Consider the following 21,030-nt stretch of genomic DNA (forward strand, 5'->3'; position numbering starts at 1 on the left):
TATTTAAATAATAACATTTACAGGTAAGCAAGAGCTTTACTCCTTTTAAAAAATTACATAAGCCTGTTTTGATTTTATCTTTGTAGTCTGGGAGTGGGACAAATTTCATTCAAACCAAATTCAACCAAATCTATACCAATGCAAATAAAAACCATGATTCTTCTTTAAAAGGCCTAGAGAAATTCATCATCTTCAAATCCATTCAGACAAAATTAAAGTTATATTTTGTATAGTAGTGTGCGTAACCTTTAAAGGTGTGTGTAAAACAAATTTTTAACAAATGAAAATGTTTTACCTGCATCAGCAAAATTCAATATTTAAAGTAAACATTTTAAAAAAAAAAAAAAACATAATGAGCCCTGTTATTTGGGTATTTTTACTGGAGAAATTGTGAAAAGTCAAATTTCTCTCTGTGTGTGTATGCATGTATATATTTTTTTCTTTATAAATATTAAGCCCCCAAAAGTAGGGATGCTCTCAAAACAGATTCCGAAACTTTTCATACTTTATCCGAACTCCTTTTCGGAAATGAGCCTCAAGGAAAATTAAAAAAAAAAAAAAAAAAAAAAAAAAAGGAAAGATATGAACTTCTTACAGTGTTTGTTTCCTATAGGTACTCACCTGTTTTATATTCCATATGCTGATTCTTTTCCTTCAAGAACACCATTGATTTTAACTAAGTCCACCAAAGTAAAAAGCAACTTCTCTAAAACTCCTTAGCCAAAGAAATTGCCTGAGGTGCATAGAAGTTAAATAATTTGCAGGGAACACAAAGCTAGTAAATGGCTGATCTAGAATTTGAATCCAAGTCTTCCTAATTGCAAATCCAGCTCCCTATTTCTTAGTCCTTGCTACCTCTATACTTTACCAGAATTCCTTATTTCAAATAAGATTAAATCCTTAAATCAAAAAAAAAAGTTGCATTCACACTTCCTTTACAATTAATAAAAGTTTTCCAAAAAGTGAATTCTGTTTTGTAAAGTGATTATTACATTCTCCAAGATGAACATCTAACAAACAGGAATAATCTCCAAATACTTAAGATAATAGATTTAGACTTATGTGAGAACTTAGATCATCTAATCCAATCCTGGCTCACTTTGCAGATGACAATCAGACAGTAAATAACTTACCCACAGTCACCCCTAAGACTGCCTTCCCTTGACTCCAAATCAAATCTGCTTTCAAATATATCAAGATGCTGCATAATTGTTTGAGAAAGGATTAAAACCAAAGTATTTATCTAACATAAGAATTCTGTAAGAGTTTTGAGATGGATAACATAACACATACTAGATGCAGTTGTTGATATCTGAAGTGGCACCACTACATGAAAAGCAGAGTTGAGAGTTTTATGAAAAGGAACTCGGGTATAAGGGAGATGGGGCTCAGTGACAGGCCACTGATCTGCAACTAAATAATGTTGGCAGACCTATCTAGTAGTTACCATAAAGAAAGTGGGTTGAAGAGCTTTATTAAGTTTCTAAGATGAAAATCTAATCACCATTACCAAAAAGATTAAGGAAGCTATAAAATATTCATGACCTGACAACTGAATATGGCAGGGGTAAAGCCTAGCTTTTGCACCACTTTTCAAATGTATTTTAAAAACAATCTTTGCCTAGGTCAGGGATTCTTAATTGGGGGTCTGAGAACTTGTTTTCTTACTATTTTGGCAACTGTATTTCAATATAATTGGTGTCCTTTATAATTCTATGCATTTTGTTTTATGCATTTAAAAATGTTATTCTGAGAAAAGGGATTTATAGGTTTCATGAAACTGCCAATGGGGTCCATGACTCAAGAAGTTAAGAACCACAGACCTTTGACCAAAGCAGGTGAAGGAAAAGATCTGCTTCTATCTCCTGAAAAGAAATGCAATATTACTATAGTCAATTCAATTTAATAAACATTTCATATTCTCTCTTTATGAAGAAGCCTAAGATTCAAAGAGGTTAAATTAGCAACCAGAATGTTGCTATAAGAATTTTTCATTCATTTTTATTTCCATTAATTCTCATTTAAAAAAAAAAAAAGCTATTAGAGGATTCTGCCATGAAAATTAAGTAGTAAATGGACAATAGTCAAAAGACCCGATATTCAGCCCAGGCCCACTCTACCACTAAACACATACCTGTGTAACCATGGGCAAAATCACTTGACTTTTCAGTATCAATTTCTTTATCTAAAAATGGGAGGTAATGCCTGCAAAACCTACCTCAATAGTGTGTTGTGAGAATCAAATGCATGCTCTATCTAAAGCATTTTGTAACCATAAAGCACTACATAAATGTCAGTTATACTTTCAGGTCATATGGAATACAAAGGGACCACAGTGAAGACTGTTTATTACTTTCTGGGTGGGAACAATCTTCTGCCTCTTGGATTTTGTGTACACGTAAAGAGATGGCACAATGTAAGGAATAATCCCACTAAATGAATATCATATTATGATTTTCAATAATACTTTTAATATAGCCACCACATATATTTGCAACATTAAAATAAAACACTGGACACTCAAGTATCGTTTTTTAAATGGGTGGATACACATAAACAATATATTTACTATTTTCTCATCCTATGACCTTATCATGCACGACAAGCAATTGCATATTAATTCACTCAATTTCAGTTCCATTCAATTCAACAAACACTTGAGGCCTAGTATATGCAAGGCACTATGCTAGGTGCTGAAAGGCATGCATACAAAGATGAATAAGACACAGTCCCGGCCTTTCAGCTAATGTAGACCCACTGATAATCACACATTCCAAATACAATAGACTTTAAAAACTAAATCTCCAGGGATATTGCCAGCGGTCTGCCTAGCACCAATTGTGTTGGCGATTCTGTCAGTTATATAACCAATTTTAAGACAGCCATATTTTCCTAGGGTCGTTCTTTGAAATGAGTAAGCTGGTGTCTCTTCCAGTGGGGTGCCTGTCTAAACGTTTTGCCACACACTGAACATTCAAATGGCTTCTGTCCTGCATGAATTAAATAGTGTCTTTCGAGTTTGGATGGAGACCTGAAACTTTTAAAACAAACACTACACTGGTAAAGCAGGCCTTCATTCTTCTCAGCACTTCCTGAATAGCCATGGTAACGGCTATAACGCCTCTGCTCTGTCTCCAACAGTTTCTTAGACAGATAGGGCTGCATATTTCTACCATGAGTGACAAGAATGAAATCCCCTGATTCTGTACTAACTTTGAATTCTGATACTTCACTTGAGTCAGTCACCTTATATTCCTGAGCATCAGAAGCCTCAGAATAACCCATCAACTGAGAATTATCTCCTTGATGAGTGAAAAGTTTGCTTAAATTTTCAAATTCTACCTGGTAAATAGGCCTTTTAAAAGGGATTTTTTCAATGTGAGTGAGCTTATGCCTTTTTAAGTGAGCTGACTGTCTAAATGACTTCCCACAAACATTACAGCCAAAAGGTCTCTGTCCAGTGTGAATTAGATAGTGTCTCTGAAGTTTGGATATTGAAGGAAAAACCTTTTCACATTTGTCACATGGACACATTTTATGTCTTGAAAGCATATCATCAGTGGAAGTTGAAAGCGCACGCTGAAGTGCATCAGGGTCATCAAAGAACTCCTCACCAGATGGACTATAAATTGTTATGTCATTATTCACTGAATCATCTACATTTAAAATACCTTCACTATTAATAGTACCTTTCAAATTAACCTCAGCACTAGGGCTCTGCAATTGCTTTTGCCAGGAAAATGGCAAATGTCTTTTCTTTTTAGTACTATTAACTTTTTTGTAAGATCCAAATTTGCCATGAGGATTCTTAAAGGTTTTAGGTGAGGCATTCTGATCAGAGCTTTGCTCACTAAGATGATCACGATTTTTCAAGAACCTAGTTTTAAATTTCTTTTTGTCAGACCGAAAGGCATCTAACTGCTTATCCCCAGGACGCCTAAGCTTAGTCAAAACTTTACCTTTAACATTAGTTTTGTAGTTGCGGTTTCTTTTGATGCTGTTTGTATTTTTTGCATCTCCTGAATGCAAACATTTGTGAACATTGAGAACCTGTTCTGATTCAAAACACTGCTCACATTCTGGACACTGAAAAGGGACAATATAAATAGAGTCAACATCAATTGGAGAATTCTCTTCCGATTCCTGTGTGTCACCATTTTCAAAACCATCCTGCTTTAAGTTTAATTTAATTGGTACTGAGCGTGGCTCTGGATTCTTTTTCTTGAATGAAATAGTTTGAAAATTCTTTTTTCTTGTATGAATTTGTTTATGCTTTAGAAGTTTACTCTGAATCTTAAATCCCTTTTGACAAAAACAACATTGAAAAGGTCTCTCTTCTGTATGTGTTAGCTGATGGATTTTCAAATGAGTTGACTGTCTAAATGATTTGCTGCAAAGAGAACATTTAAAAGGTTTCTGGCCAGTATGAATAAGTAAATGTCTTTCCAGCTTTGAGCGGGATGGAAACATCTTGCTGCAGGTATCACATGCATGGATTTTCTTTCTTCTCCTTGCAGTGCCATACACATGATCTGACTTGGAGGATGGGTGTAATACCCACCTCTCTTCTGTTGAAAAAGAACGATATGCTCCATAAGTTGGCTTCTCTTGCTTGGATTCTGCCAATCTTTTGACTTGCTTTACATCATTCTGGTAGGTTTCATTGTGGAGTTGCTGATGTTTCAAGAAGGTTATTAGATTTTTAAAGTGTCGTTGACAAATACTGCATTTAAATGGAAGCTTGTGAGTTAGCTGATGTCTTTCCAGATGAACTAGTTGTCTAAAAGTTTTATGACACACATGGCATTCAAATGGCTTCTGACCAGTGTGAATAAGATAATGTCTAGCTAATTTTGATGGTGTTTCAAAGTGTTTGAAGCATATATTACAAATATATGGCCTCTTCCTAGGTAACTTGTTAGACACCACACACTGCTGAGCTTTTACCATTTTAAAACGTCAGTCACAAAATTCTTTAATGAATTCCATTGAAATCCATTGCTTTCTTAAACTCCATAGGTTTCTAAGAGTTAAAAGAAAAAAAGTATTATTTCAAATACTTTTTGGTTAGATTAAAAGATGAATGGGTTAGGTTAAAAATACTATGCAGAAAGAAAAACCTGGACCTTTTCTGCATTTAAAATACACCCCCCCCCTCAAAAAAAATCCCTAAAACTAAAATAAAATACTAATTCTAGATAACAGAATAAGAGTGATCTATCCTTCAAAATAATGTTATTGATTTCAGACATCCCAAGAAATAAGGCTATTAAAGGAAAAGTTTATAACAAATAGTTATCAATAATTTATAATAAATAAAATTCCTTAGATAGATAATTTCTTTGGAAAAGATCAGCCATAACTAGCAAAGAGTAATAGTAATACTATTAAAATATGCTTGCACAAAATAGGATGCACACATTAGGCATGATCTGCTGGGAGAGAAAGGAGGTACACATTGCCCTTCTGTGACAAATTTTTTGATGTACTATTAGCACATTCTTTTTACCAGTCAACTATTTCTGCATATGAAAGAACACCATAAGCAATATGCAGTACCATGGAAAATTCATTATACCAAGTCAAATTTTTGATTCTGGTTCTACTACTTAGCAGACAAGTCACCTTGTACAAGTCATTTCAACTTCTAAGCTTGTTTCCTCCTCCTTGCAATGGGGAATATAGCACCTGCCCTCTTTACTTCACAAAACTGTACAATAATCAAATGGAACAATATGGGGATATTATCTGAAAACTACAAAATGATGTATCAATGTAACATATTATTACAGACAGTAGGCTCTGTGAGGGAAGGGACCATATGTTCTTAATTCCCAATACAGAATCTTGAACACAATAGGCACTCAACAAATAATTACTGAATAACTTATCAGAGTAGCTATCTATTAATTAAACTAAGTTGTAATTCCTTTTATTTCTCTATAGTGGGAGTGACTAAAAGGGAAGGTAGAAAGGACATAGATTATTAACTCCAGGATGGCCTAAGAGTTGCCTATAAAGTCAGCAAATAATAAACAGGTGACATGATGGGTACAGCATTGGACTTGCAAGTTTGGTAGACTTTTATATATGTATGTGTGTGAGAAAAATTAGGGTTAAGTGATTTGCCTAGGGTTATACAGACAGTAAGTGTCAAGTATTTGAGGCTGGATTTGAGTTCAGGTGCTCCTGATTCCAGGGCTGGTGCTATCTAACTACCCCGCCACCCATAATCTTCTAATGTTTACATAGAGGTGTTTTTTTCCCTCAGTGTTCCCTTGCTATTACACTGTCCCACTTCTCAATTAGTGACAGGGTTGAAGAAAGTCTAATCATGGACTAGCTAGATAGTCCAGTGGATAGAGTGCTGGGTGTGGAGTCCAAAGACTCCTCTTTCTGAGTTCAAATCTGCCTCAGAGACTTACTAGCTGGGTGATCCTGGACAAGTCATGTAACCTCTCTATCTTAGTTTCTTCATCTGTAAAATAAATTGAAGAAGGAAATGGCAGACTACGCCAACATCTCTGCCAAGAAAATCCCAAATGGTGTCTTGGAGAGTCGGATATGACTGAAAACCAATGGATGTCAGAAATATAGTTGTATTTTGTTAGCATGAAACATAAACCTTTGTCTTTTCCAAGTTCATGCTTTAAACCCAGAATTGCTGAATTAAAAATTCCCTTCCCATCACATTTAGGAAGTTGTTAACCAATCTTTTTTCAAAGGACTCCAGAATCACCACCTCCTGAGAAAGCCCTTTATATCTGTGTATAACTGTTTGGAAATATTCCTTATAGGAAGTCTCAATTTTCTTTCAGTACTCCTACTTTAGCCCTCTGGATTCAAGCAGAAAAAGTAAAATCCTTCTGCTATGTGACAAGCCTTCAAATACTTGGAAACAGCTATAATGCCCATTCTAAGTGTTCTCTTCTACAGGCAAAATATCCTCTGCCCCAGACCAGTTCCTTCTAGTGACACTCAAATGAAGTCAACATCCCTTACCATGCTGATTGTGCTCATCTGGATAGATTCTAGCTTGTCAATGTAGTTCCTGAAATGTGAACTGAATAAGAACTGTACAAATGCTACATATAGTCTGACCAGGGGAGAGTGGAGAGGACAAGAGGACAGTCACCTCAGAAAGACTAGACACTACACTTCAGATTACATCTGCCTCTGTGGCTTCCATGTAATTTTGCTCAACCACATAGCTCTAGATCTCTTTAAGACAAACTACTACTTAACCCCAAACTTGTCATTCTCCTTGTAATACTGGTCTTTTTGAATGCTAATGCATAAAAGTTTATTTACTCCTATTCAATTTAATCTAGTTTGATTTGGTCTATTGTTTTAGCCTGTCAAGATCTTTTTGAATCCTGAATGTCATCTAATGTGTTACCTACTTCCTCTTCCCCCCAGCTTTGGGTTATCTGTAAATATGATGAAAATGCCATCTATGACTTTTACCTAAGATAAAATGTTAAATAGCACAGAACTCTGAGGCACTGAGAATACTGAAGACATCCTTCCAAGCTGACATTAAATCATTAATGATTATCCCTTTTTGTTCTAGTCATTCAACACAAAATGATTCAAATCACTTTGGTTTTCCTCAGTAACCAGCAATAAAAATAACATGGTTGTAATTTATAAGAGTAAGTTATTTACATATTACATATTGTATATGTATATAATTTCCCAAGAAATTCCTATCTAGAGCAAAGGGTAAAATCAATCTAGCAGCTTTATTCAAAATTACTAACCAGCCTATTAAGCTGAAATTACCAGAATACTGTTGAGATCCAAAGCATGTCATAGCTAAACTGCATTCTTTCTAATTATCTATCCTCCCCTACCAACTGAAACAAAATGCGTGAGTAGAAAGTCAAAAACAATTCTAAACTAAACATGAATTCTTATACAATAAAACAATTAACTACCTGGTATTTCTGATATGTCCAGAATTTTCTCCTTTTAAGTTTAAAATACTATATAAATTTCCAAAATCCTTATTGTGGATATTAAGACGTGGGATATATGGAATCCATAAGAGTCAAAACTAGAGAACAAACAAGGTAAATAATTGTTTGGTGTGGAAGCATGCAGTGTAGCACATATTGGGCAGTCAAAAGAAAACAACAAAAAATTTTTAACTTAAATATATCTGTGGGGAAAATGATAATATGTATTTTAGTAATATAAAATCATATTCTCAATGTTTAGAAGGGGATTTCTTGGTTTTGCAAGGATGAATGTTGAAAACTATTTTTGCATGTATTTTGAAAAATAGAAAGCTATTAAAAAATTATTTAGAAAAACTTTTTATAAGGGAATTTTATAAGAAATCAAGCCATTCTCCAATTGATAAATGGTCAAAGGAAATGAACAGACAATTCTCAAAGAAATTGAAACTATTTCTAGACATATAAAAAGATGCTCTAAGTCATTATTAATCAGAGAAATGCAAATTAAGTTAACTCTGCGATACCACTACACACCTGTCAGATTGGCTAGAACAACAGGGAAAGATAATGTGCAATGTTGGAGGGGATGTGAGAAAACAGGGACACTGATACATTGTTAGTGGAATTGTGAATACATCCAGCCATTCTGGAGAGCAATTTGGATCTATGCTCAAAAAGTTATCAAACTGTGCATACCCTTTGACCCAGCAGTGTTACTTATATCCCAAAGAGATCTTAAAGAAGGGAAAGGGACCTGCATGTGCAAAAATGTTTGTGGCAGGTCTTTTTGTAGTGGCCAGAAACTGGAAACTAAGTAGATGCCCATCAATTAGAGAATGGCTGAATAAACTGTGGTATATGAATATTATGGAATATTATTGTTCTGTAAGAAATGACCAACAGGATGATTTTAGAAAGGTCTGGAGTGACTTACATAAACTGATGCTGAGTGAAATGAACAAGACCAGGAGATCATTATATACTTCAATAACAATACTATATGATGATCAATTCTGATGGATGTGGCCATCTTCAACAATGAGATGAACCAAATCAGTTCCAACAGAGCAGTATCGAATTTAACCAGCTACACCCAGCAAAAAAACTCTGGGAGATGACTATGAACCACTACATAGCATTCCCAATCCCTCTATTTTTATCCGCTAGCATTTTTTATTTTATTCACAGGCTAATTGTATACTATTTCAAAGTCCTGATTCTTTTTGTACAGCAAAAAAACTGTTTGGACATATATACTATTATATTTAATATATACTTTAACATATTTAACATGTATTGGTCAACCTGCCATATGGGGGAGAAGATGGGGGGGAAGGAGGGGAAAAATTGGAACAAAAGGTTTGGCAATTGTCAATGCTGTAAAATTACCCATGCATGTAACTTGTAAATAAAAAGCTATAATAAAAAAAAATTTTTTAAAAAGGGAATTTGTTTTACAAAAAGTTGTTCATGTTGTAGTCAAGCCTCCATATCTTCACTGAGCAAAGGTAGTGTGTAGACCTTGCCTGAGTACACAAATACCATGATCTAGTCCATGATCAAATTTTTTAAAAAATATGAATTTCATGCTTTTCACAATTGCTTAACTTCTATGTCATCTCTGTGAAATCTTTTTGTAGTAGTTTATGCCTGAATTGCACAATCAAAGCCCAGAGCAGTAAAGCTTACAGCAGTAAGGTTGTTCTTTCAGTTGAAACTTAATTTCCTTCTTGTATTTATTTAAAAAAGTCTTCAAAATGAGATTCTGAAGATTTATCAATATGTGATCAGCTTTTCTGGAGATAACAGTTCTTAAAAGAAGAAATTTAACAATTCTTTGTATTCTAAATGCAAAATAAATACCACATTGAATCAGGTCAAATCCAACCAGGAAATACTGAAAGTTTCACATTTATGGCATAGCATAACTGTCCTCTGTGTCTCGACAATTTAGGTGCATCTAGTATGGCAAACATTCATAGAATTTTGAATGTGGAAATGATTAGTCTGAACCCCTAATTTCAAACTCCCGGAGAGAGTAAGTGGTCTAAGTTCATAGAAGTAGTTAATGGCATAACCAAAACTGAAAAACTAGGTATCCTATCTCCCAATCAAAATAATTTTTCATATAAAGTAACTTGAACCACTTTGATTCTCTTTTTTTAAAAAAAAGATACTTTTTTGCAATTGTTTTGACTTGATTAAAAAAATCATTCTTGGGGAGTTTTAATACCCACAAATCTATCTAAATAATTCTTAAATCTACTAAAGAATATCTAAACTGTCTTTTGATAATGTGATAACTCTTCAAACTCCTTAATTTATATGGGTTCCTAAAGCACTGGTCTTGGCGGTTAAAAGCCCTCAGTACACTTAGATCATCTACCATTGGATGTATGAAATCAGGTATAGATTTCTTCATCTGTAAAATAAGGAGAAGGAAGTATTTATTAAGTGCCAACGATGTACCAGAGTTCAAATCTAGCCTCAAGCACTTATCAGCTGTATAACCTGAGACAAGTCACAACCTGTCTGCCTCAGTTTCTTCACCTGTAAAATGTGGAGGATAACAATATTTTCTAAATACCTTCCCCTTCCTGGATTATTATGAAGATAAAAATGATAAAACCTTAAAGCACTTGAAAAATATCAGTTTAATATTAACACCTTAACTGCACCATCATCCCTTTTCATCCTTGGCTTCTCCACAAAACAGTTTAGAAATGTTACCTAACTGCTTGTGTGGTGGTACTTCCCTTTATAGATAGGTACCTACTTTATCCTTCTACACCTACCTCCCAGGATTGCTGTAAAAACAAAAGGAGATATTTGTAAGGTGCTTTTCAAATATTAAAGAGTTTTATAAACGCTAGTTATTATCAATATTATTTCCTCAACTCCGCCTACCCCACCTTTCATCCTTGACCTCTCCACAAAAAGTTAAAAAAATATTTTACCTAACTGATGGTCTGGTGCATTTCCTTCCGATCCCTATGGAGCCTGGAGAAAGGAATCAAGCTGTCAAGCGGGGAAGGAAGTAAGCTACTTGGGGGAGGGGACCTGAGACACCGCCCCCGCCCCCTGCAGATGGAGACGGTCACGCATGGATACAGTCACGCATGGATACAGTCACGCACACACACTCACTTATGCAAACGCACGCACGCGCTCGGGGCAGGAAAGGGGACAAGGAGGGGGCGGGCGCAGACCCAGTTCAGTTACAGCAACGAGGCGGGGGCGGGGAAAGGGGGGGAAATAGAGAGAGGGGGAAGGGAAGAAGGAGGCCGCTTCTCTCTCCCCCTCCCCCCCATCCCCGCCCCCGCCCGGGGCGGGTCCCTTCCCCGGAGGCGAGACGGGCAGGGGCCTTCCCACTCGTGTTGAGCTTGCCCCGCCCCACCGCCTCAGCCCTCCACCTCACGCACCTGGAGTCGGGACAGCGAAGAGCTCAGGAAAAGTAGAGCGATAAGCCAAAGAGGAGCAGCGACGGCTGCAGAGGCAGAGGCAGAGGCAGAGCAGAGGCGGCGGCGGCGGCAATGAGGCTCAATGCGCAGCCGCAACTCCGCGGGAGAGCACCCAAACGAGGTTCCGGGCAGAAACTAGCTCTGGGTTCTCAGTGCGGCTTCCGAGATCGTTTGTGGCGTCTAGAAAAGAGCATTAGCCTCAGCTCTGCCACTATGCCCCATACGCACGACCAGCATGCCGATGACACAAGCAACTATCCCCATTTTTACCTGACAGATTGTAAAAGGTAGCGAGGACATCCCCCTCCTCCCCCCACTTCGGCCCGCAAACGGAAGTAGGCTTCCTAAATCCTTTCCGACCGGAAAACATCGTGTAATTCTCCCGGACAAAAGCGATTGCTCTCAGTATTCAGTTCCGGAGCTCGGACGTTCCTCTATTACTGCCGCAATTTGAATATATGTAGCATTGTAAAGTTAGAAAAGCCCTTTAGATACTTTGTTTCATTTGAGCCTCACCACAACTTTCTGAGGCCGTACCGTAGATACATAGTATCTATAAATAGTAGAACCTTTTACATGCTCATCTCCCAAAGTAAGATTTCCTCGTTTCTCTTTGTGGTGTGAAGAGAGAAACAGGTCAGAGGAACAGAAACAACTCACTCGAATTCCTAAGAGCAGACGTGTTTTTTAGAACTTTCTCATTTCTCTTCTCTCATCTTGTGGCCTAAACACAAATTCACATGTTTAAAATGGGGCCGTTCAACCGATGAGTTAATAAGCATTTACTATATACCACACACTGTGCTAAGCCCGGGGGATTCAAAGAAAAGCATAAGACAGCCCCTGTCCTCAAGGAGCTTGAAGTCTAACGGAAGAGACAACTTGCAAATAACTTCAGAAAATTTGAATACAAGATAAATTTAAAATAATTAACAAGGAAAGCACATTACTATGCAGAGGAGACTGGGAATGGCTTCCCGCAAATAGTAGATTTTTATTTGGCACTTGAAGGAAGCGGGTAAGGGGAGAAAACGAGAGAACATTCCAGGCACAGTAAACAAGCAGCAAAAATGCCAGAAGTTGGAGTGTCTTTAGAACAGCAAAGAAGTTGGGGTGTTAGCCCACAGTCCTCTTTAACTGTCCTGACTCAGTTTCCCTGCACTAGTTTTTGTCTGTTTCCTTAACTATTCTGTCTCAATCCCCTAAACTATAAAACCCCCTCTCTGGTCTATTAAGACTGGGGACCATTTGCTCTGGGGTTGTAAATTGTTAATGTAAGCAAGATAAGGGGGGAATTTGAACTTCCAGACCTCTGTTTATTCAGACATCCTGTCTCTGGCTTTTAGTAAGAATTTATGGCCTCCCCTCATCCTGACAGAAGTTTCCCACTTCTGTCCCCTTCTTTGTCTGTAACTTCCCGCTCTCAGTGTTCTGATTCGGCCGATGCCTTGGTCTACCCCTGTAGCTAAGCCATGTGGCTATATATAGCATTAAGAACTCACATTCATTGCTGCCGGCTGGATGCTGGATTCCTTGAGATGATCAGACGCCCAGCCCTGGGACCAACATGGATCCCTTGGTCCCAGGATATCTCTCCATTTATTAAACTATTGAATTGGTCTTTAATATCTGTCTGACTGGATAATTTGAGATCAGAGTTCTGTCCAGTCAATTATGCTCTCCGATTAGTAAAATATTAAAAACTCTCTAATCTCTCTCCTGCTTCAGTTTCTCGGGCATTATAGGGGTTATTGGATGGGAAAGTATGTGGAAAGAAGGAAGGTCTAAGAAGGTGTGGGGGGGAGGTTGAGGGGAGGGATATCTAGGTGATAAAAGGCCTTTGAATGAGGTAATTGGTGGCTGCTGGTGTTGATTCAGGTTGGGTGGGGGTGCATGTTTTAGGAAGATCAGTTTCAGCAGCTGAGTGGAAGATTTCCTGGAGTGGAGAGAAACTTGGAGTATGAAAAAGCCCATCAGCAAGCTATTGCAGTTGTCTAAATGTGGACTAGGGCCTTCCAGGGTACTAGCAGGGGAGAGAAAGGGACACCTAGATGAACTATTAGGAAGGTAAAGTCCATAGGCCTTGACAATAGATTGGACAAGGGGGAAGAAAGAGAGGTGTCTAGCAGAAAAACAATGTGGTCACCTTGGGTGACTGGAAGGCTAGTGGTTCCTTTGACAGTAATAGACAAGTTAAGTTTTGAGGTAATGAGTTTAGTTTGAGACATGGTGAGATTAATAATATGTCTATGGGACATCCCGTTTGAGGTGTGGAGTGGATAGTCAGAAATGAAAGTCTGGAGATTAGGAAAGAGATTATGGAAACAACCAGGCCAGCTTTGAAAGTGTCACTTTATTATATATATTTTTAAGAAGCAAGTTGTAGATAAAAATAGACTCACAGTGTCACGGAATTCTCTTTTCTGTTCTACTTTGTTTATAGAAATATCCCCTTTAAAAAAAAATGAGCATTAAGTTTGGAAGAAAAAAAAGAATGAAATAAAATATGCTTAGGAACCAAAAATATTGCAAAGTGGTTATTGTCCAAACTTACTTGAAACGGGCAAAAAAATAAATTGGATGAATGAAATGAATTAGTTCATCAGACATTCAACCAAATACATAAAAAAGATTTGAGTTTCAGCAATAACAAGATTATATGATGATCAATTCAGATATAAGAGGCTCTTTTCAACAGCAAGGTGATTCTGATCAGTTCCAATGGTCTTGTGATGGAGAGAGCCATCTGCATCCAGAGAGAGCTATGAGAACTGAGTATGGGTCACACATAGTATTTTCACTTTTTTTGTTGTTGTTTGCTTGCATTTTGTTTTCTTTCCCATTTAAAAACTTTTTTTGATCTGATTTTTCTTGTGCAGCATGATAATTGTGGAAATAGGTTGAAGAATTATACATTTAACATATTGGATTGTTGTCTAGAGGAGGAGGTAAGGGAAAGGGAGGGAAGGAGAATGACCGAGATAAGGTGAGATCTTTCAAGACAGTTGTGAAAGTCAAGTAAGGCTTCATCTATTTCAAAGTTTGAGTAGGCCTGAAGGACTTTAAGCATTAAGTCAAGGGCATACTTAAAATGTCTCCTCCCTGCTATTCTCCTAAGGGCATACTTAAAGTCTCCTCCCTGCCATTCTCCTAAGGACATACTTAAAGTCTCCTCCCTGTTACCCCCCCTAAGGGCATACTTAAGCCCCCTTCTTGTTATCCTCCCTATTTCAGCCAAATATGGGCAACTGTGTACTTATTGGTCAAGTTCAATTTCTTGGGTAGTTCTCCGATTTAGAATGTAAGATCCTCAGCCAATAAGGATGAGGGTCAGTGGTGGGAGGGGGAATTTTCGTTAGGGATTAAAAGCCTTGACCTGCCCCTTACAGGGTTTCCTCCTTTCTATTGTCTGCTCAATGGGTGAGACTTTGCTTTGCTTCTAGAGATCTCTCGTCTTTTTTTTTTTTTTTTTTTATTAAATGGTTTCTGACCCACACAAGAAAAAAATGGGAGGGAGGTTTTGCAAAGGTGAAGACTGAAAACTATGCATATGTTTTGAAAATAATAAGCTTTAAAAATAGAACACAAAATAATTTACCAAGAAATGAACTGATTCTGATGAATTCTGGAAGGATTTTATTTTACATTCTTGCAAGAACGATCTGAACCACAAGCTGATTCCCCATGAATTGGGTTTCCGGAAGTTACCCCAAGTCAATCTCTGCTCCCCATTAAATGTCACAAGTATCTCCTATTCTTCCACCTTGGATTACATAAAGCAGTCCCTGCCCTCTAGGAATTTACATTCTTAACGGGGAGAAAAGACGTTGAAGGAACCTGAGAAGTAGAAAGGGGAAAGTTCTGAGGGTTCCTTATCAAACCTAAAACCCCCAACCCTAATTACATTCTTTAATTTTCTTGTTCTGGGTCCTAGCCTCCCATTATGTTTCATTTTTCTAATTTATTCCATTACTCCTATTTTCACAACTGTGGAAACTAAATCCCCATCCAATTCTCATAAAATGAATTAGGGAAAAAGTATTTAACGAATGTAGCTGGGAAAATTGACTTGCAAATTGACAAAAAAGAAATTGGAATTTTGTCATATATATAGAGATATACATATACGTGTACTGTAATGCCAGAGAAACTGAGGCAGGAGAGAGATTAGAGAGTTTTTAACATTTTATTAATGGGAGAGTAAGATTGACTGGACAGGACTCTCGTCTCAAATTATCCAGTCAGACAGAGATAAAGATATACTGGGACCAAGGAATTCATGTTGGTCCCAGGTCTGGAGGAGACTATCATCTCAAAGAATCCAGCGTCCAGCATCCACAGCCAGCCGCCATTCTCCAGCAATGAATGGAGGAATCTCTAACCTTTATATACCTTTTAGAGACAAAGAAGAGGGAAAGAGTAGGAAAGAGCGGGAAGCCCAGCTGGCAATCAAAAAGGAACCCAGAGACAGGATGTCTGAATACCCAGAGACAAAGATGTTAGTGAACTATCTTGGAATATTTTAGAGGGATGTTGTAAATTCTTACGGACAGAAGATAATCAGGAGGTCTACTCTCTTGTTTGTCTTGCTTGGGCTAACAATTTATAACCTTAGACTAATTGGTCCTCAGCCTTCATGGACCAGAGGGAGATTTACAGCTTAGGGGAGTAATTAGGGAGACTGAGACAAGGGAAACTTGTACAAGGAAACTGAGTCAGGACAGTTAAAGAAAACTGTGGCATAACAGTACGTATACGTATACGTATATGTATATATACACACTCCACTCCAGTGAATTCCTGCTGAATGAAAGGATTAAACTGCAACAAATGAATTCTAGGAAAAACTGCTGCTCTGAATGGTGAAAAGATTTTTTTGTTCAACAAACAATTCTTGAAGTTTGAAGCCAAACTAAATGGGCTTGGTTTAAAATTTTAAATAATCTGAGCAGCAGAAAATATAATTAAAAGAAAACAGATTGGGGAAAATATTTATGGCAAAAGCTCATCTAAAAATGGAACTGTTAAAAAGGATAACTAATCTACAATAGATAAGTGGTCAAAAATACGAACAGTTTATTTTCAAAAGAGGAAATAGACATTGTTAATTCTCACTTGAAAAAAAATGCTCAACTTCATTAATAAAGAGGTGCAAATTAAAACAACTTGGAACTACTGATGAGGACAATACAGCCTCGCCCAGAAGAGCATCTACTTTCCTTGGGAAAGACCCTGTTCCCATACATTATGCATCTTTTGGATGCAAAATCTACATTCGCTAGGAAAGACTCTTTTCCCACACCCTATCTCAAGTATGTTCCTTTTCAGATGCAAAACCCAAATTGTTTTGTTTCTGTATAAGAGTAAGCCCTGAGAAAATGTCTTTTGAACTTCTTGGTGTCTCTCTCTTTAATAAAGTGCCTTTTCTTATCACAGCCTTTTGTGTAAGTTTCTCTCTGCTAACCCGCCCTAACTTAGTGTTCTGGAGAACTAGGAGACCAACCCATTTTCCTGCCTCGATCCATACTCATCACTACCATTTCATATTCATCATAATGGAGAGACAAAAAAATAATGAAACTATACTGGCATGATTGTAGAGAAACAAATATATTTGTTTATTGCTGGTAAATTTTAAACTTGAAGAATCTTCTTGGAGACCAACTTGGTAATGTTCAGCAGATTGTAAAAATGATCATATTCTTTGACCTGAATAATTCCATGGTTAATAATATGCCCTTTTTGAGTATCAAAGAGAAAAAGCTATTTGTCCAAAGATTTAAACTGGAAGCATTTTAAAAGTCCAATAGTGGGGAATAATTTATGTAAAGATGAGCTCAAAGACTTTCAGTCTCTCTGGCTATATCTGCATAGAAGAAGCCAAGAGTATGGATTAGAAAGACTTCCTAAGTTTTGCTTATACCTTTATCTCTTCTATTCATCTATTGGGGAAAATAGATTTGGAATTAGAAAACTGGAGAATCTGGAATCTTTTAAGTTGCTTGATAGATGATGAGGTCCTGAATGGTGCTTTGGACAGAGAGAAACTAAAGAATTGTTCCCCAAGGCAAGCAAGGAGAAAGTGTTAATAGAAATGAGTTTAGCATCATGGTCCCACCCTTTATGGAAGTCTTTTAGTCAGAAATCCAAGTTATGTCAATTCCCTGAGACCCGCCTTCTATAGAAGTCTTGAGCATCAACCTTTGCTATGTCCTATCAAAAATCCCAGTCACTTCCCTGAGGTTAAAGTTGTCCTAGCAAATCTACCTATGGCCCTCCCATGGCTGCTGCCTCCTTTGGGTCAGTCCACTGTCACTCTGCTTCATGGTGATTTTCCCCTTACCCTTCTCCCATGCCATGTGGTATCTCCCCTAACTCCACTATGCTTCAATTTCTTGGGTAGTTCTCTGGTTTAGAATGTAAGATCCTCAGCCAATAAGGATGAGGGTCAGTGGTGGGAGGGGGAATTTGTGTTAGGGATTAAAAGCCTTGACCCTGCCCCCTACGGTGCTTCCTCCCTTCGATTGTCTGATCGATGGGTGGGATACCTGATTCTCGCAAGAACGTATAATAAACTTTGCTTTGCTTCTAGAGATCTCTCCAGTCTTTTTTATTAAATGGTTTCTGACCCACACAGTGCTTTATCTAATAAATGCTTTTTGTTCATTCATTAATTAACATTGTCATGTTCTTTGTTCGGTTTTCCTGTGGGTCTCTGGGGCAGCCTTTGTTTCAGTTCAGCAATCACCACAAAAACAGCCAGGGGTTAAAGTCCAAATCTTTTATTATCTCCTTCAAAGTCTTGTGTCCTTTCCTGGGGCCTGATTACCTTTTTTAAAGGTCTACTGGAGTCTTGGTTTCAGTGGAGAAACTAAGGAAGAGAGCCTGCCACCAAGGTAGTGTGAGATGGGATGAATGAATCTAAATCCAAGGGCTTGTGCTTCAGCCTCCAGTCTGCTTGTCTTCTCTAGCTCTCTCTGAATGAACCTAGCTGAGACTCCTAGTTTATATGCTCTACACTGAGTAGAAACCAATCATTATATCACTAGGAAACCATTATTTGTTGTAAGCTTAAATCAATCATACTGAACTTACAGAACTATTAATCACCACGCTAAACTAGATAACCATTGTTTCATCAATTCCACTTAGTACCTTGTAAGAATCATTGTTTCAAGTTCAGAGTTCTGGCCCATAATAAAACCTAATGCAGCCTTCTTCTAGTGGACCTATTCTGTTACATGAGTGAGGGTCTTCCAAGTACTACAATCTCAGTAACATGTTAATGTAATAGAAATTTATGAAGCAATGAAGATACAATTATGGGCAAGACATATGGGACCTAAGTTTAAAAACAAGATTTTGCCATGTAAGATCCACAGGAAATAGTTAAAGTTGCACAGATGGAACTTCTCATCTTTAAAATGAAGGAGTTGGACAAGAGGACCTTAAGGTTCCTTCCAGCTCTAGATTTATAAACCTATGATCTCTGATCTTATGATCTTTATGAGATGATACAAATCAAAAAAAAAAAAGAAACAGAAAACTAGAGTACTGATTTTAATCATATAAAGAAAAGTAAATGACAATGAAGGGACAAAGAATCCTCAAGGGCACTTGAAGGAATAAATGTTTTATTCATGAAAATGAAATCTTTTAAAAAGCTACTAAGCAAATATAGTTGTTACCAATATTTAATGTTGTTTCTAATTAAACATTTAACTAAAAAATATTAAGCATTATACAAAATAAGTTAGTATGAGAGAAGAGATTGTTAGGAGACACTGTTCTTATCCCCTTTTCCAGCTGTAAGTGCAGTACAGTACAGTTAGAACAATGGAGTCTCTCCCCTCCTTCCACCCCAAGCCCAATCATCATGACAGTACTACATTATTGAATAAGTGTGTCAATGGAGGGGGGAAAAAGGAAGACAGAACAATATTTAAAGTTCAGAGCATCCATGGTGGCGATATAGCAAGATTGTCAAAAATATAGATTCTTTCTCTTCAGGAAATCATTTCTGTCAGGTATTTTGAGATCTCAGCATTCATTGCTCATGACATAGTTGCCATTCTGAAGTTTAACAATGCCAAAAACATTCTATCCCATGTCAACAACTGTCTATTGGACATTTCCAGCTACATGACTCAAATTCAGTATCTGCAAATTAGCACTCATCTTTCCAATAAGTCCATTTCTCTTCCTAACATCCTTGTTTCTGTTATGGAAACTACCACCCTTCAAGTCACCCAGATTTGCAACCTCAAAGACATCATTGACTCTTTGTTTGCTCATCTAATGTCTAATCACCAACTTTTATTAATTCTACTTCCACAATATCTTTCTCATCTACACCTTTTTCTACCCATATAGCCAGTGCCTTAAATCATATCGTCAACATCTTAGGCATGGAATATCACATTTACCTCCTAGATAGTATTCTTGCCCTCTGTCCTCTCTAATACTTGGTAAATCAATATTCCTAAAGTTCAGGTCTGATCATGTCACTCTCTTATTCCCATAGCTTCAGAGGTTCCCTCTAACATCTAGATATTATATAAACTTTCCTATTAAAAAGCCCATTTTAAAGCCCATTGTAATCTACATCCAACTTATCTTTCCAGAGTTGATTTCATTTTTCTTTGCCTCATACATGCTACAATCCACCAAACTCCTACATACTCAACAATTAATTTCTCATCTACATGCCTTTTCAAAAGCTGTCCTGTCATAAACTCTTTCTCTGTCTCTCATTCAAAGCTCATCTTTTAGTTGTTGGTACTCTTCCTTCATCCCCAAATTATTTTTTATTTGTCTAGTATTTATACATCTTGACTCAATCTGTGTACATGTAACACCCCTCTCCCCCCCCCCCCAGTAGAATATAAACTTCTTGAGGGCGAGGATTTTTTTTTTGTCTTTGTAAATACTTTGCCAGCATAGATGTTTAATAAATATTTATTGAATAAAAGGATGAATGAAGAAATAGAAATCTTATAGTACATAGTTTTATTATTCCAATTGAGTAATGAAATAAGAGAAATGCATTTTTGCACCTTGGTTAATCTTTAAAATATACAATTAGAAACAGAGACAGAAAGAATATATGTGGACTTGGAGATTAGATGAATTAATTAGATTAATTTGGTTAGCCAGATTAGATAAATAGACAAAGTTGCACATAGAACTGTAGGGAGGCCTGCAACAAAGGATACTGCATACAATCCATCCTTCATGGTGAAAAAACACATACCAAATTAACTGAAGAGTGATAGTGTCAGACCTTTTTCTTTATTCATGTTACTTATAGACAGTATACGTCCAAGACAGGATATGGTTGATACATGAATTGTCTTGAGCCACACTGACCTAGTAATATGTTAGAAGGATGATCAATTGATAGATAGATTACCTGTATGAAGTGAGAGATTTTTATTGAATGCCTAGGCTTGGGTATGAGTTCTTTTTATTATCAGCTTGAGTGTTTGCAGAAAGAGAATGCTCCTTTCAGGAGAGCAAATTATTCATTTCTTTAAGTTCTTTGGGTTTTCTTGAGTGTGGTTACAAGACAAATATTTGATTTCCTACCTTCTAAAATTTTATAA

General features: G+C 37.0%; 1 protein-coding gene across 2 annotated transcripts; it reads right to left on the minus strand.

Moving 5' to 3' along the window:
* Window positions 1–339: 339 nt before the first annotated feature.
* On the minus strand, window positions 340–13,117 carry ZNF770 (zinc finger protein 770). Of its 2 annotated transcripts, XM_051977029.1 has the most exons (3): window positions 11,387–13,117; window positions 10,922–10,964; window positions 340–5,023 (listed from the first exon to the last, which is right to left on the minus strand). In XM_051977029.1, exon 3 carries the CDS (start codon window positions 4,948–4,950, stop codon window positions 2,893–2,895), a length of 2,058 nt encoding a protein of 685 aa, XP_051832989.1. In that variant the 5' UTR covers window positions 4,951–5,023; window positions 10,922–10,964; window positions 11,387–13,117; the 3' UTR covers window positions 340–2,892. The 2 variants fall into 2 exon arrangements, with proteins under 2 accessions (XP_051832989.1, XP_051832990.1); XM_051977030.1 differs by lacking the exon at window positions 11,387–13,117 and having other exon boundaries at window positions 10,922–11,329.
* Window positions 13,118–21,030: the final 7,913 nt, after the last annotated feature.

The sequence above is a fragment of the Antechinus flavipes genome, chromosome 2, assembly GCF_016432865.1.
Source record: "Antechinus flavipes isolate AdamAnt ecotype Samford, QLD, Australia chromosome 2, AdamAnt_v2, whole genome shotgun sequence".
Taxonomy (NCBI): domain Eukaryota; kingdom Metazoa; phylum Chordata; class Mammalia; order Dasyuromorphia; family Dasyuridae; genus Antechinus; species Antechinus flavipes.